At 34.9% G+C, this 14,244-nt stretch overlaps 1 protein-coding gene across 1 annotated transcript in view; it reads left to right on the forward strand.

Annotated features, from left to right (window-relative positions):
* RNPC3 (RNA-binding region (RNP1, RRM) containing 3) overlaps positions 1-10,671 on the forward strand; it is a 12,743-nt gene extending 2,072 nt beyond the window's left edge. Inside the window, 13 exon segments of the mRNA XM_010006783.1 lie at positions 823-888; positions 1,853-1,971; positions 3,085-3,165; positions 3,889-4,000; positions 4,481-4,549; positions 5,476-5,624; positions 6,461-6,586; positions 7,478-7,611; positions 8,436-8,597; positions 8,775-8,869; positions 8,949-9,007; positions 9,517-9,649; positions 10,609-10,671. Coding sequence (XP_010005085.1) covers positions 823-888; positions 1,853-1,971; positions 3,085-3,165; positions 3,889-4,000; positions 4,481-4,549; positions 5,476-5,624; positions 6,461-6,586; positions 7,478-7,611; positions 8,436-8,597; positions 8,775-8,869; positions 8,949-9,007; positions 9,517-9,649; positions 10,609-10,668 — 1,365 coding nt within the window. The 3' untranslated portion in view covers positions 10,669-10,671.
* Positions 10,672-14,244: the final 3,573 nt, after the last annotated feature.

The following is a 14,244-nucleotide window of genomic DNA, read 5'->3' on the forward strand; positions in this document are numbered from 1 at the left end:
GTCTGAGCCGGGGGTGCTGCCTGCCCGCCGGCTGCAGAGCCCGTGCCCTGCTCGGCAGCTTTGGCCCCTTGTTAGGCCGAGGTGCCTGTTGGTCGGTGCAGGGATGTGGCTTCACAGCTCTGTCTCTTGAGGTCTTTATGCTTTTAAATTGCAAACCCAGGAGTGCCTGCCTTGTGAGGAATGCTGTGAGAAGAGCCTCGCGGATTGTTCTGATAGCTGCTGTTGTAGCAGCATTAATGTTTTAAGGTTTAAATACTGAATCGTGTAGTGGCAAGATGAAGTAATAAAGTGTGTTAAAACAAGTTTTCAGATGAACTGTGTATTCTAATTGGATGTGATCTAGTTTGGAAGCTGAAGGAGTTTTTATACTTAAAAAGCAAGGGAAAATATTAGTTAGAAACCATCCAAACTTTCAGAGCTCAACAACGGTTCATGACTTTTGTAGCAGGAAAAATAATGCTTTTAGGAGGCACTTTGATTAAAATATTTTACTGAGAGGTGCTGAAATAAATTTCTGTTTTTGAAAAGAGGTTTAAGCTTCTTTATCAATGCCTACTTCCCTGCAGTTTAGGATGGCTTTTTGCTCACTGGAAAAAAAAATTTAAAAAGTTTTCCTGTATTCCTCAAACTGCTGAGTCTCTATCTTAATTTTTGACAAATTCTTAACAAAAAATTTCCCTGGTTTTTCACCTTTTCCTCACATAAGAGTTAAATGATGTCTACCTGAAAGCTTTCAAATATGTAAACTTGAATTTACAAATTACTTGTGGATATGTCTTACATGCAATTTCTTAGCTTTTTATTTTGAATTCAGTATGACAGAATTTTTTTCTTTTCTAGAAACATACTGCATTTGCTACCTTTCCCAGTGAAAATGCAGCTATGAAGGTTTGTATTGAGTTTGTTACTGGATGTTTTAGGAAAGCACCTTTCTGACCTACTGGTTCTGCTCTAAAATGTTTTACACAAAACCTGGCCTTCTAAGAGTCTGTGCAGCTTCTATGAGTTGGAAACTGATCAGGGCCTTGTGTAGGGTGTGTTTGCATTTAAATATAAAAGTAAACCAAGCACAATTTACTTGTCTTCCTGCATAATAGCATGTTTGCCATGAGATTCACACATAGTGATGTACAGAACTCCAGATTGCCTTGCTTGCCCAACTTTGATGCAAAAAACTACCTGGCTGCCAAAAAAAGTGGTACTGCTGATGCTTTAAAAACATGAACCTGGTAAAAAGCCTCTGTCCTGAATTTCCCTCTTGTACCCTGTTGCTTTTTTTGATGTTGCTTTTTTTTCTTTTTTTCTTTGGCCCTGCTGTAAAGAACTGCTGAAAATAGTTAGGCCACGTGTGGTGAACAGTGTTGAAATTAGGTTGCTTGGTGTCAAATGTTAGCAGCCTCTCAGGATCCGGCCTTTCAGAATGCTGGAGCTACCTGGTGTCAAGTGTGAAGAATCTTGATTTCAAAATTCCCAGCTATTACCAGTGGACTTCAGCATGTTTGTAGTTCATGAGCATGAGATTGGTTACTTGAAATCACAGATATTTACTAGGCTATGTAGTAAGTTAAGGCTGCAGTCTTGCTATTGTGTTCAGATGAACCAAACCTCTTTGGTGGTTCTGTTTGTGCAAACCTCCTTTTTCCTTTCTGCTCCCAGGGAAGAACGTACCAAATGCAGGGATGTGAAGGCAGGAAAAGAGCAGAACTACCTGTGTCCATAGTGGCACAGACTTAGATTAAAGCAGTTGGGGCTGTATCCTATGGCTAGTTTGCTAATCAAAGAAAAAAATGCTTTTAAATAATTCTGCTGGTTTTCACCTTTCCTTTCTTTTCTCCATTATAATTATTTTAAGGCTTTGTCAAGACTGCATCAGCTGAAACTTTTAGGTCACACCTTAGTTGTGGAATTTGCAAAGGAGCAAGATGGTGTGCAGGCTCTTAGCCAGCCTTCTGTTTCAGAGACCTCTAAAAGGTATGTGCACAGTCATGTAGTTTCTATGTTTGTGGTGAAGGAAAGGAAGCTCCGTATTGGTGAAACTATCATAGTACTGTTAAATCAAAGGATAAATTGTAACTGTTTAGAAGTATATGTAAGTGACTGCATTCCTCCCATTGGCATTGTTTCATTCAGTATTACTGTGTAATAATTCCGGTCGTTATTCTTATAATTATGAATGTCTTTTGATCAGCAGATGGGCCTGTTCTCATTTACAGATCATGACTCCAGTCTGTATAAGCTGATCTCTGTGTTGTGCTGATTTCCTGTGTTTAAAGAAACTCTTCTAGTTTTCTTTTGTGTCAGGATTATAATTTTATTTTGCTAGTAAACAGTGCATACAGTGTCCTCTTGATGTTTATTTCTAATCTAATTAAGAGTTAGGCAGAATTGACACCTGCTAGTGTAACTGGATAAGACTATAGTATTCAAGCCACTGGATTCTAGGCTGGAGCTGCTTTCCATGTGTCTTGCTTGAAGCATGAGCAGAACAAACAGAAGTGTCTGAGTCACTCTTTAAATTGTTAAATAGTATGTAAGATTTGGAAAAAAAAATAATCAATGGCATCCTAATGCCAAGAACAGTAGTATTTTGGGTTTCAAATGACTGTCAAATACATTATTTAAAAAAAAAAAAGGTTACATGGTTATGCTTTCAGATTACCTGTGTAATATGTAACTAAGGGATAGAAGCTATGTGATAGTGCTTAACTAAAATCAGCTATAGGGCTTTCAAGTTATTTCTCCAACTCTGAATATTAACAAATCAATAATTTAATACTTTTGATTTTGTACAGTCTCTGAACAGAGAGTTGCAGTCTCTGTACAGAGAGCAACATGAAATAGTTTTCTTTTTCTGTGAGTACATGTAAGTCAGCAATGTTTAAGTATAGGGAGACTTAATTAAGTTTGCATAAATATTTACTGATGTAGGCCTTAGAAGTCTGACTGCTGTAAAGATCCACATGTATTTATTCTGTACTAATCCATTTCTTATAATTTTTAATGTATGATCGTAAACATATTTGATACATTATGTAAGGCACTTCATTTTTGCCCCGTTTTAATTAATGCTTAATTATTTTTCAGTTCAGAAGAACCAGTGAAAGAAGAAGAGAAGAAAGAACCAAACTGTGTTAAAATAGATAATGGAATTGCACCCAACCATGGGTTAGTAACTTATATATTCTGAATCTGCTACAGTTTATTGTGAAAAAGGGTCATGCCCTGTTGAACGAGAATGTGGTATGCTGCATTCTCTCTTGTTTCATAGTATGCCACGGTTACACATGCATAGATGTAGGAATTGCCATAAAGGTGAAATTTTAGTTCTTCAAGTTCAGAATCCTTGCAGTTGAGTAGCAACTGGTGCTTTGAGCCATGAAGTTGAGGATTGCATCAGAGCCTTCTAGCACGATGCGTTGCTTCCTCAGGAAGAGTTTGTGTTAACAGCAGAATATTGCCTTTTTTTTCCAGGGTTTTCTTGTTCTTTTTACCCCATTTGCTTTTTTGCATACATGAAGGATGAATTTATTTTTGGACTAATAAAGCCAGCACTTTGAGCATTGAGTCAGTGATGTTTGTACAACGTGCTGTGCTGTGTTTTTGGTTGTGATGGATGGTGCCTTGTGCTTTAGGCTTTCTTCGTGTGTTGGTACTTTGAGCCAAAGCTCAACAAGTCTGTCATTCATTAAGGGACTGCTCCCTGATTTTAAAGACATCACGTAAGTGGTCCAAAACTGTTCTAGGGAAAATAGTACTATTTCAGTGATACTTTGTATGTAATGAATAGTTACACCTCTAGTAATCTTTCAGCCTCTAGTAATCAGTAATTATTAGTATCATCATCAGATAATGACTGATGTGTCCTTGTTTTTAATCTTGTTTCTTCAGCCTCACATTTCCCATCAATTCTTGCCTCAAATATTTGTATCCGCCACCTTCAAGTACAATTCTAGCAAATATAGCAAATGCTTTGGCAAGTGTGCCCAAATTTTATGTCCAGGTAAGTAAAAAACAGAAAACAAAGCATAAAAATACCTCCTTTCTCTTGTTTTAATTATCCACAGAAATAATGTTTGTCATAGAAAATATTAAGTTAGTTTTCCTGTGATGGTGTTAACCAATGTTAATTTTTTGCAATGTTGAGATAGTAAGATTTAATTGGTAAGAAGTAACCATTACTTCATTGACACTGAAGGCTTAACTGGATATGATCTTCCTATTTAGATGTGACTTAAGTGCTTGAAATTTCATTCTGAGAAGGTGCTTTACTTTTTTAATTAGCCTTCTTAGGGTGTTGCTTATTTACCATTAGTGCTGGATCTCAAGTGCAGGCTTTCACATTGTCTAATAACCAATGTAGTGTCTTCACTAAAAATATGATGATTTACAGCTGCCAGAAGTTTTTGGCAGTGATACCTAGAAAGGAGCTAATTTTATTCATTCATTTAAAGGAAATCTTACTTGTCTTAAATAATTTCAGGTACTTCATCTTATGAATAAAATGAATCTTCCTCCACCTTTTGGACCAATTACTGCTCGCCCTCCCATGGTAACTTTTTTGATATTTGTTTTAAGTACTGTAAAATGGATTCACAATTTTAAGTATTAGCAACATGTAGGAGTTCAAAGTTTTAAAATTTTGAGAAATTTCTAAGGGTAGTGAATGCTGGTACAGTTCCTTGACTAAGATGTGCGTATTTTAAAGAAATCTTTTCATCTATACTTAGAACAAAGAAATATACATGTGTGAAAGTAGCACTGGAATATTTCAAACTGTTGAGTATATTAAAAAAAAGGGAAGTTTTAGCATCACATTATAGATACAGTAAATAAAGAATACCATTAGCCCCTTGTCTTACAGTGGTAACACATGTTCAGTTGTTTGATCTATGTGTTGGAGTTTTGATGAGATTCTGATTGTTAATGAGATTATAGAACCCTTTTGGATTTAACATGCTCTGTCTCCAGTGTGTTTTTTGAAAGAGGCTGGGTTGAGGGAAACTAGCAGAGGGTTAGGGGTGAGCTGTTTATAAAGACAAACAGATTTGTCTCTGTCGTGTTGCTGTGATGGAGTGTTTTAACTGACTGCCAGTGAAAGATAGAGCAGGTGAGGGCTTGTATTGCTAGTGATACTGACAGTATTTGGATATAGTGAAATTATGCTCCACTGCACTTTGTGTTTGCCCTAACAGAACACCTGCTTCTATTAACAGGAGGGCTAGCTGGTAAAGAAAACTGGGAAATCTATTAAATAAATGGATTCACACTAATTTTCTGGGAATAATATGACTTGTCTAATTGGGCCAGCTTAAGCACTGTGAATGTAATGGTTATGCAAAGTAAGTAGTAATAGTAGTAAGGTGAGAAGTCAGGCCTTGAAATTCTGTGACTGCTTTTATTATGTGAAGGAAAACAAGATACACAATTTTTTCTTAAAATGTTTAGTTGCTTTTTTAACATTGTGTCCATAATTAGTATGAAGAGTATTTACCAGTGCCTGTGCCACCGCCCCCAATCCCACCTCTGCCTCCTGAAGAGCCTCCTTTGCCTGAAGAGGAAGAAGAGCAACTATCTAGTGGAGATGAATCAGAATATGAAAGCGATGATGAGGAGGAAAAGGAGAGGTATACATTGTAGTAATTTGCAAGCTTTTGGGCTATTTTAAAGTGATGTTTTCATTTTCTGGCTTCTAGTTTAGCAAATGATGGCATCTCTTAACAATTGCAGTATATAGATTTTCTTTCCAGGTGCTGAAAAACCAAGAGCCAACAAAACAAAAACTCAAAATGAGGAGAGAGTGCAGATACAAAGAAGCAATAATTAGTTTGGTTTTTAGATTCTTCATTTTCCCACATCTTTACTTTTTAAACTACTCAGCGTGAATTACATGTGCACTCTGACTTCCAAAATGTTCTTTGTACATGAGTGTGTATTGCTAAGAGTAGTCATAATGAGCAGTTGTGGGTGCTGATAATTCTATTGCAGTTCTGGGACTGAATTGTATCCTAGCTGCATTTTTTCAGTCTTCAATACTAAATGAAGAATCAATTTTCTTTGTTTGGTATTTTAACTGAAAAGTAAAACAAAGTCCTTATGATTCAGAGCCATACATACATTTGCAAAAAGGCACTCCTGTTGAGTGAAAATAGTATTATTAAAAAAAAGGTTCAACTTGGGGCTTCTTAGCATTTCTACAGCTTCAGTGTCTTAATGAGGTGTGTCCTTGGGGAGGAAAGGATGGGGCATCACTGAATTCTCTTTGATTTTGATCAGTCACTTAAGTGCCATACTTATTTGCCATGTGTTACTGTTTATTAACGTAGTTTCAGACTTAAGGTAGCTCAATTTATAAGCATATTCTGAAAAGTTGTATTTTGAGGCCTTTAAGGAAGGCAGAAGGGTTTTCAAATTTTCAAATAAACTGTCAATAACTTTGGTTCTTTTTAATTTTTTTTAATAGAATGACCAAATTGATGGAATTAGCAACCCTTCAGCCAAAAAGACCAATAAACACGAAGAGGCGTGGTGTTAGAAAAAAGCAAAGAATTAAAGACTTGCTGAATGTTCCCGTTTGTGCTCCTCACAGGTTTGTATTATTGCTGTGGTTTTCGCACTTTTTCAGATTATTCCTTTTACTAAATGACATTCTGTGTATCATGTTTGCTTTTGTGTTGCTGTTTTAAAACAAGCATTCTTCACTGTTGTGTAAATTTGGTAGTGGAGTTGATCTTCCTTTATCCTCTTGCTTGGCTTTATTGCATGAAAGGTCCAAATTTTTGTGTGCTTTGAACTCAAGCCTGGTCAACAACCTTAACCTGTAAAGTGTGTCTGGTTCAAGCTCTGTATATCTCTTGCCATCAAACTAATAAAATCCCTTTCTCATAAAATAGAAAAACAAATTCATATCACAGCCCAGACAGAAGCCGTATCAGTTTATTGTTTGGTATACTTTGTAAAATAAAAATTTAAAATAAATGAAAAGGATGATACTGGAAGAATAAAAACTGATTTGGTTTTAAATAATTTTGTTTTTTGAAGCTGCATTACTATGGCAAATTAGACAACAGTGTAGGATTTCTATGTATTAATAATCAATTGTGAATGCATATTGACTTAATAGCCTTCTTCCTTCTCCAAGTTATTTTGTTTGTTTGTTTAATTTGATATATTTTATACACTGTGAGAGCATCAGCAAGGCTCACATTTTTTGTATTTAAGTTACTGATAGAATTTTTTCATAAGTGCCTGTCTAAATTCTATTGTGGTATTAATTTTTGGTTTTGCTTTCACGGCCAGCCACACCTGCTGGATTTGCAGTGTTTTAATCAACTTGGACTGTATTGGGCAAAATTTGTGAAATGAAGAAATGGTGTATTTGTTGTGAGCAGCAGCATAAAATCTATATGGAAGAAATCTTTTATGTGATTTATGTATTCATCAGCGTCTGACTTTTTAATTAACATGTTGTTTTAAACAGTAATTTGCACCCTGCACTGTCACCTTCAGATGTCTTTGAGCAGCCACAGCATATAGGTCATAAAAAAATTGAGTTCCATATTACTACTGACATCCCAGCTATTCAGATAAACTCAGAGAAAGAAGAAAAAAATGGTAAGAGAATTCATACTTCAAACGTATTTAATATTAAATTCCTGTGGTTTCAATCTGTAGAATGCTGCTGAAGTTTAGGCTGGGAATTATTTTATTTTTTTGAATTGGAACTTCCGTAAATAGTATTTATCAGACTTCTTTAGAAACACCAACTTGCATCTTGTCTGCATTTGCTGTTTTTCCCATGTTAAATCACAGAACTCTGTGCCTTGGTAAAGGATCCATAGGATTTTAAAGGTCTCTCTCCTATGTGATCTGTGTGTTTATGGTGAATTGCACTCTTAAATGTTAAGGTGTTTTTAGCAAATATGTTACAAATGTATTCTCAATGTATTAAACTAATTTCACATTGTCCTTTTCCAGCTCTTAGAGAGTAGCATTCACGTGGTTGCCAGCTTCTCTGTGATGCACTAATTATCTACTATAAAAATGTTAGTCAATAATTAACAATGAGTTGTAGTGGTTTCTTATAGGGTTATGTTCAGTCTGTGTTTCTTGGAACTTTACAGCAAGGTATGGTTTCTCTGAAAGAAAATTTGATAAACTGTTGAAATGGATGCAGGCTTGAGCAGCAAGGCTAGTTTAACCTTAACTGGCACGTGTCACAGCTTTTATTCGTAGTCCAGTTGATTTTACAGTACAGTATAACGCAAGTATGTTTGTCAAACCAGGTATTAAGACACATTTCTTTAAGGATGTGTTCAGATTGCTTTACAGAGTCTGCTATGTTGAAACATTACTGGAAATAGTAAACTTTTTTGCTTGCTGTTGATCCTCTTATGACTAAACATACAAACCACTTACGTTATGTGTTGAAATTCCAGAACTTTCTGCAACCACAGAAGAAATCAATAACACAGGCTTTGGAAGGATTTTCCCAGCTCCTAGCTCAAATGATAAAATGGAAACTGAAGAGGAGGAAGATGAAATACCATCAGAATTTATTTCTAGAAGGGATCTAGAAAAAAACAGGCTTTCTAGAGAAGGTATATCTGTGAGCATAAAGTTCATAATAATAGCTCTTTGATTTGTTGTAACAAATAGTTTAAACAAGTATCTCCTTTATTGATTGATAGTATATTAAATATAGTTATTTTATACTGAGCAAAAAATACAAAGTACTTAAATGACCTAACACACTGTCTGTTTTTCTGTTCTTCAAGAAATGGGAAAATTTTCTGTTTTCAAAAACTATGAGCCAGGTGATCCAAATTGCAGGATATATGTGAAGAATTTAGCTAAACAAGTTCAAGAAAAGGTAGGTAAACAAGCAAATTAAATATTTATCAGAAAGTTGTTTTGGCAGCTTTCCTCTTATACCTACCCTTTGATTTCAGGATCTCAAGTTCATTTTTGGAAGATATGTTGATTTCAAGTCAGAAGTGGAACGAAATATGTAAGTTAATTTGATACTTTGATAAAGTTAAGCCTTTTATGTTCTGTAACACTGATGAAAATTGTCATCTGTATTTTTTCTTTCTGCTTCTGCATTAAGAAAAATGTTTAATCTGAAATTCTTCATTTATCACAAGTACAGAAATAGAATTATTTTTGAACTGTGTCTGAAAACCCTACTATTTTGACCTTACATTTTTGTTACTAAATTTACTGTTACTGGCTGAGTGATGCAGAATGAGCAGTGTAGGTGACTGTGTGTCTGATCATTTTGCATGTGTCATATTTACTCCAGTTGCACAACAGTTTCCCATCCTGCGGTCCAATGTCACTTCTTTGTAAATGGTTCCCCCTGGCAAAATGGTCTCCGATGGCATAATTTCTGCTTGTAGCCTCTGCTCCCTTTTCTGCTGTTTTTCCAAATTGAAGCATAGGAATTAAATTTGTACTGTGAAATATGAAAGTGTGGTTAAACATGAGTAATTCCTAATCCTCAATTTTTGCCTCTAGGTTTGATATACGTTTGATGAAAGAAGGCCGTATGAAGGGACAGGCTTTCATTGGACTTCCTAATGAAAAAGCTGCTGCTAAAGCTTTAAAAGAAGCAAATGGATACGTCTTATTTGAAAAACCCATGGTGGTTGTATCTTTTTCTTCAAACACTTACATTCCTTGTAATCATCTGTCAATCTCTAGTTTCTCTCATAATGTTCTTCCCTTTTAGAAATCTATGGACAGAGGAAATACATTAAGAAAACCAGGCAGCATAGCTTAATGTACAACTGTTAGTTTTATGGCAACTGAAAAATATATAGAGGCATCTCTTCTGAAGTAGGAAAGTAAATGTGCTTTCTTTAAGACAATAAAATCTACTTCTCTGGTTGTAGCTCCTTGATCTTGCAAACACAATACAAAAGACAATTTAGCTTGTATGACCATTGTATTTAAACTTAGTAGGCTTTTTTGACTTGGTTAAGCTTGTGTTTGCAGAATGAAGAACATGAATAAATGTTCCTGTCAGGGTTAGTGGTCTGTTTAGACTGCTTCTCCAGCTGGAACTGTCAGTCACTTTTTGAACCTGTGTAACATGTTGGGATTTCTGCACTTTTCAGTTGCTCTGGTTTTGTCTATAAGTTTTAAATCTCTTGCTGTCCTTTTTCATTTTTCATTTAAATGTCTCATAGTTTACCTTTTTTTTGTATACTTATTCACCCCAACCTCTGTTCCTTTTAGATTTCTTTACTCCTAAATACCTGCTGAGACAGTTGTAGAATAATAAACATGCTGGTATGGAAGATTGTAAATATCAAGCATTTATCCTGCTGTAGTTTTTCTCTTTGCACCTGCCCCACCCCCTGACTAGTCCTCCTTATTTACTTAGTATTGTAAACTCTTAAACAGTCTCTCAACATTTTTCAAACTGCAGATTAATTAGGTTCTACTAGACACCATTGTTATAATACATAATAGTGTAATAGTGTAGTAGAATTAATTCACAGAGGCCACCTATTAAACTCTCTTTCGCTGAAATAATAATTCATTTTTGTTTCTTGATTGGTTTCTGTTTATCAGTCACGCTTGTAGTCCTTAACAGGATTTCAGCAATTTGCTCGTTCAGCTAGACCAAAACAGGATGCCAATGAAGGGAAAAGGAAAAAGTAGAACACTGCCAAGGTATGGATTCTTTGTTTGAAAATAAAAATAAAGAAATAGGCTGGGTTTTTTTGTTAACTTGTTTTGGTGGGTTTTTTGGTTTGCTTTTATTTATTATCTTTTTCAATCCTGCTTTAGAAATAGTGATGATGGAGGGGAAACGTTCTATACTATTTTCTTTTCTTAAATGCGCACTTAAATCAGAAAAACACAATACAAGGTATATAATTGGTGTAAGTTTAAATTGTTACTTCTTTCTCTGTTTAGAAACTTGGATACTGCCATTTCTCTAACCCTGATGTCCTAGGATAGTTGTCAGTTTCTCTAATCCATAATCTGGGGAGAATAACTGGAATCCGACCACTTACATTTTAGTAATCTGAGGTTTCAGCTTTGAAGAGTTACCTCTTTTCTCCTTCCCTTCCATCCCTGCCATTGTAAAATGATCCTGAAGAACTGTTTCCAGCAATAAACACAATTCTGCTAGCTTTGCAAAGGACCTTTGCCTTTGCTAGTTCTAGAAAATGAGATCTGAATACTTTTGCAGCATCCTTTAAACTTGCCTGATTTAAAAAAGGATGTGTCAAAAAGTGCTACTTAATGTTGCATGGATCAAGGCTTCTCTTGTTGTGGAACACGTCCTGATTTTTGGCATTGTTGTCTAAACTTGATGGGAAAATAACTTTTAGCAAAAAGTAATCACTGACTTTATCTCCTGTCATACAGCTTTACTTCATTACTGCTTACTCAAAGTGTTTGCTTTATGTGAGAGTAACTCAAGCAAAAACAGCTCTAATTTAACTGTGAGGATTTACATGGCCTAAAAACATTTGAGTAGTATCTCAAATTAGCATGTGAAGTAACTGATGCAAGAATTAGAAGCATGTATTTCTCAGTCTGCACCCTTTGATAGATCAGCTGGCTCAAATTTAAAGAACATTTAACCTAATTACAGATTACAGTTGGGCATCACTCTAGTTATGCCTCCACCCAGGACCAAATGAACTCAAAGGTTAGGCTGACTGCTTCTGAAACATTCTACTTACTCCATGATATGTTTTTAATCTGGATATTTTGATCATTGTTACTTTGGAAAATACCCTGGCTTTTGAAAAAAATGATGTGAATAGATGCTTTTAAATTTTAAAAATTGGTTGGAGACACTGAAGTGTGGTTATTGTGAGGATAGTATTTCTAACAGTTACTTTAATTGTAGGTTTCTTGTTCTGTAAATTATCTTAAGGATTTTTTACATCAGATTATATTTGAGCTTGTTTCCCCTCATTTCTGAGATGCATTTCAGTCTTACCAGTTCTTATTTTAAGTTATTGATTTGTGGTTTGCAAAATCTGTATTTTACCAAGTTAAAGGTCACATTTGTTTACAGGCATTTTTCTGAATTGGCTAAAGTGTTCTACTGGGTGGAAGGATTTATGGGAATGTTTCAGTCTTGTTTCTTACTCCTTCCTTGTTAGAAAAAAAAAATTGTATTTATGTTACTTTATCCAGTGTCTAATATTAAAGAAGATTTCTTTAAATGCAAAAAGAAACGTGAAAGTTTTAGCTATTGCAAAGCCTTACAATTTAAGTCTGTACACTTCTTTTAGAAATTCCTTATCTTTCCAACCACTTTTATACATTAATTCTGACTTCACTAAACATGCAAATAATACTTGAATTACATAACAAAAATAACAAGGTGCTTCTTTAGTTAATGTTGGTCAACTCTAAAAAAAGTATGAGTGAGCAAACATGTAGTTGTGCAAGATTTACCTGTTCTCCTGAAAGTGAACACAAGGTACTTTGGTGCCATGGGTTTAATATATCCTGGGCAGAATTTCTTCCTTACTTTGACCATTTGCATGTAAAGATTACAGAATGTCCCATGGACTAATGCAGATTTCTAGGGATCCATGAGGCTTAACTAAAAAAAATACTTCACTTCCCAACTAATAATTAAACTGAACTCTTTATTTATGCATGACTGTGTTTTCCTGTTCCTGCTGGAATATTCGATGATGGATGTTGATTTATGATGCAAAATTCCATGATAGAATTCTGTATCTGTATGGAGGAAGCCTATCAGAGTCTCAGCTGAAAAGAAATATGATATAAACAAGTTTGTGTAAACACTTGAGGGACTTCCAAGTTTGATCTGTATCCTGCGTCTTAATGTTGTTGCCCTTTTTTTTTTTTTTTTTTTTTCCTTCACAACTAAATTGACATAAGTTTTAAACAGGAAGAATTTAAATCTAAGGATGTTATTGCAAATATTTTTTGTTAGTATTTTCAAGGGTTTTATCCTTTGTAGAGAAAATATCACAACCAATTTATAAAAATACTATGTAACTGCTTGCTAGCTGAAGAGTCTTTCTTGATAGACTGCAAAAAAATTTCAGTTAGTATTTGGGTTGCCTATTTTTTCTGTAGCTAAAATACAGCTTTTGGGGAGAAAGGTTATGTAGAAGAAACTGATGCTGAGAGGTCTCCAGCTTCTTCATAAGGAAGAAGTGACTTGAAAGCCTTCAGTCAATGGAAACATGATTGGGTTTTTGACCTGATGGAAAAAGTGAGTCTGTAAAAATGAGTAAAAAAAATGTATTAACTTTTGAATATGGAGTTTAGTGTTGGTGGACTCATCAGCCCTCATTAAATTTCATAAGGGATCAAAACTGTATTTTATCAGAGAAGCATATTTGCTGTTGATAAGTGGCATAAAATTATGTGTATGCAATACTGAGAATCAAGTAAAATTAAACCACATTCTGCTGTTCTTCTTTAGAAACATTCCTGCGTAAATACTGCAGTAATACTGTCATGCAGAGTGTATCCTTTCTTGTTGTATCCTTTTTTTGTGCAATGTTTCCTGTAGCACTCAACTGCATCTGAGTTTTTGTATAGAGTAGGTGTGGGGGAGGAGTTTACACGTTTTGGAGCTTAAACTAGTCTGGTAATTTTAAAAGCAAAAGTCCATTTTCTCAGGGAAAAAAAAAAAATGTCAGTGACTTGTCTGTGTTGCGTAAATAGACACAATGAAGGTTCCTCGTCTTAAAAGGTGCCCTTCACCCTCTTTCTCAGAGGTCATATAACTTGCCAATTTGTGGTCCAGTTCCTTAGCTTATGTGAGCTACAAGTGTTCCACTGATGTGTGTGGAGCTGTGCTGAGCTCACAGTGAGGATTTAATCTCGTTTTTTTTAAAAAAAAAATAAAATTGTAATACTTGGTTTAAAATATGTTTTAGAGCAATTCTAAACATGTAAAGTAGTCATCAACTCTTTAATTATTTTATGATTACTTTTGTCATGGTATATGAGAAACAATCTGTAGTTGCCTTAGTTTTTACATTCCTTACTTCTTTTCTGAGCAGAGAAGAAAATCTAACAATATCTCACAGTGAAGTATTTGGAATGGAACTGTTAAGCAGTTATTAATCACTGCTACCTTTTTGTAGTTGGTTGGGTTTTTATACATTGTTCCCTGTTGTTGCCAGTGATCTATATTTTTCTTGTGGGTTGCATTATTACATTATTGTTTAACTTACTGTAACATAACATTAATACAGCCTCTATCTATTAAGTGAAATT

Source organism: Chaetura pelagica, unplaced genomic scaffold (assembly GCF_000747805.2).
Source record: "Chaetura pelagica isolate M959 unplaced genomic scaffold, ChaPel_1.0 scaffold69, whole genome shotgun sequence".
Taxonomy (NCBI): Eukaryota; Metazoa; Chordata; class Aves; order Apodiformes; family Apodidae; genus Chaetura; species Chaetura pelagica.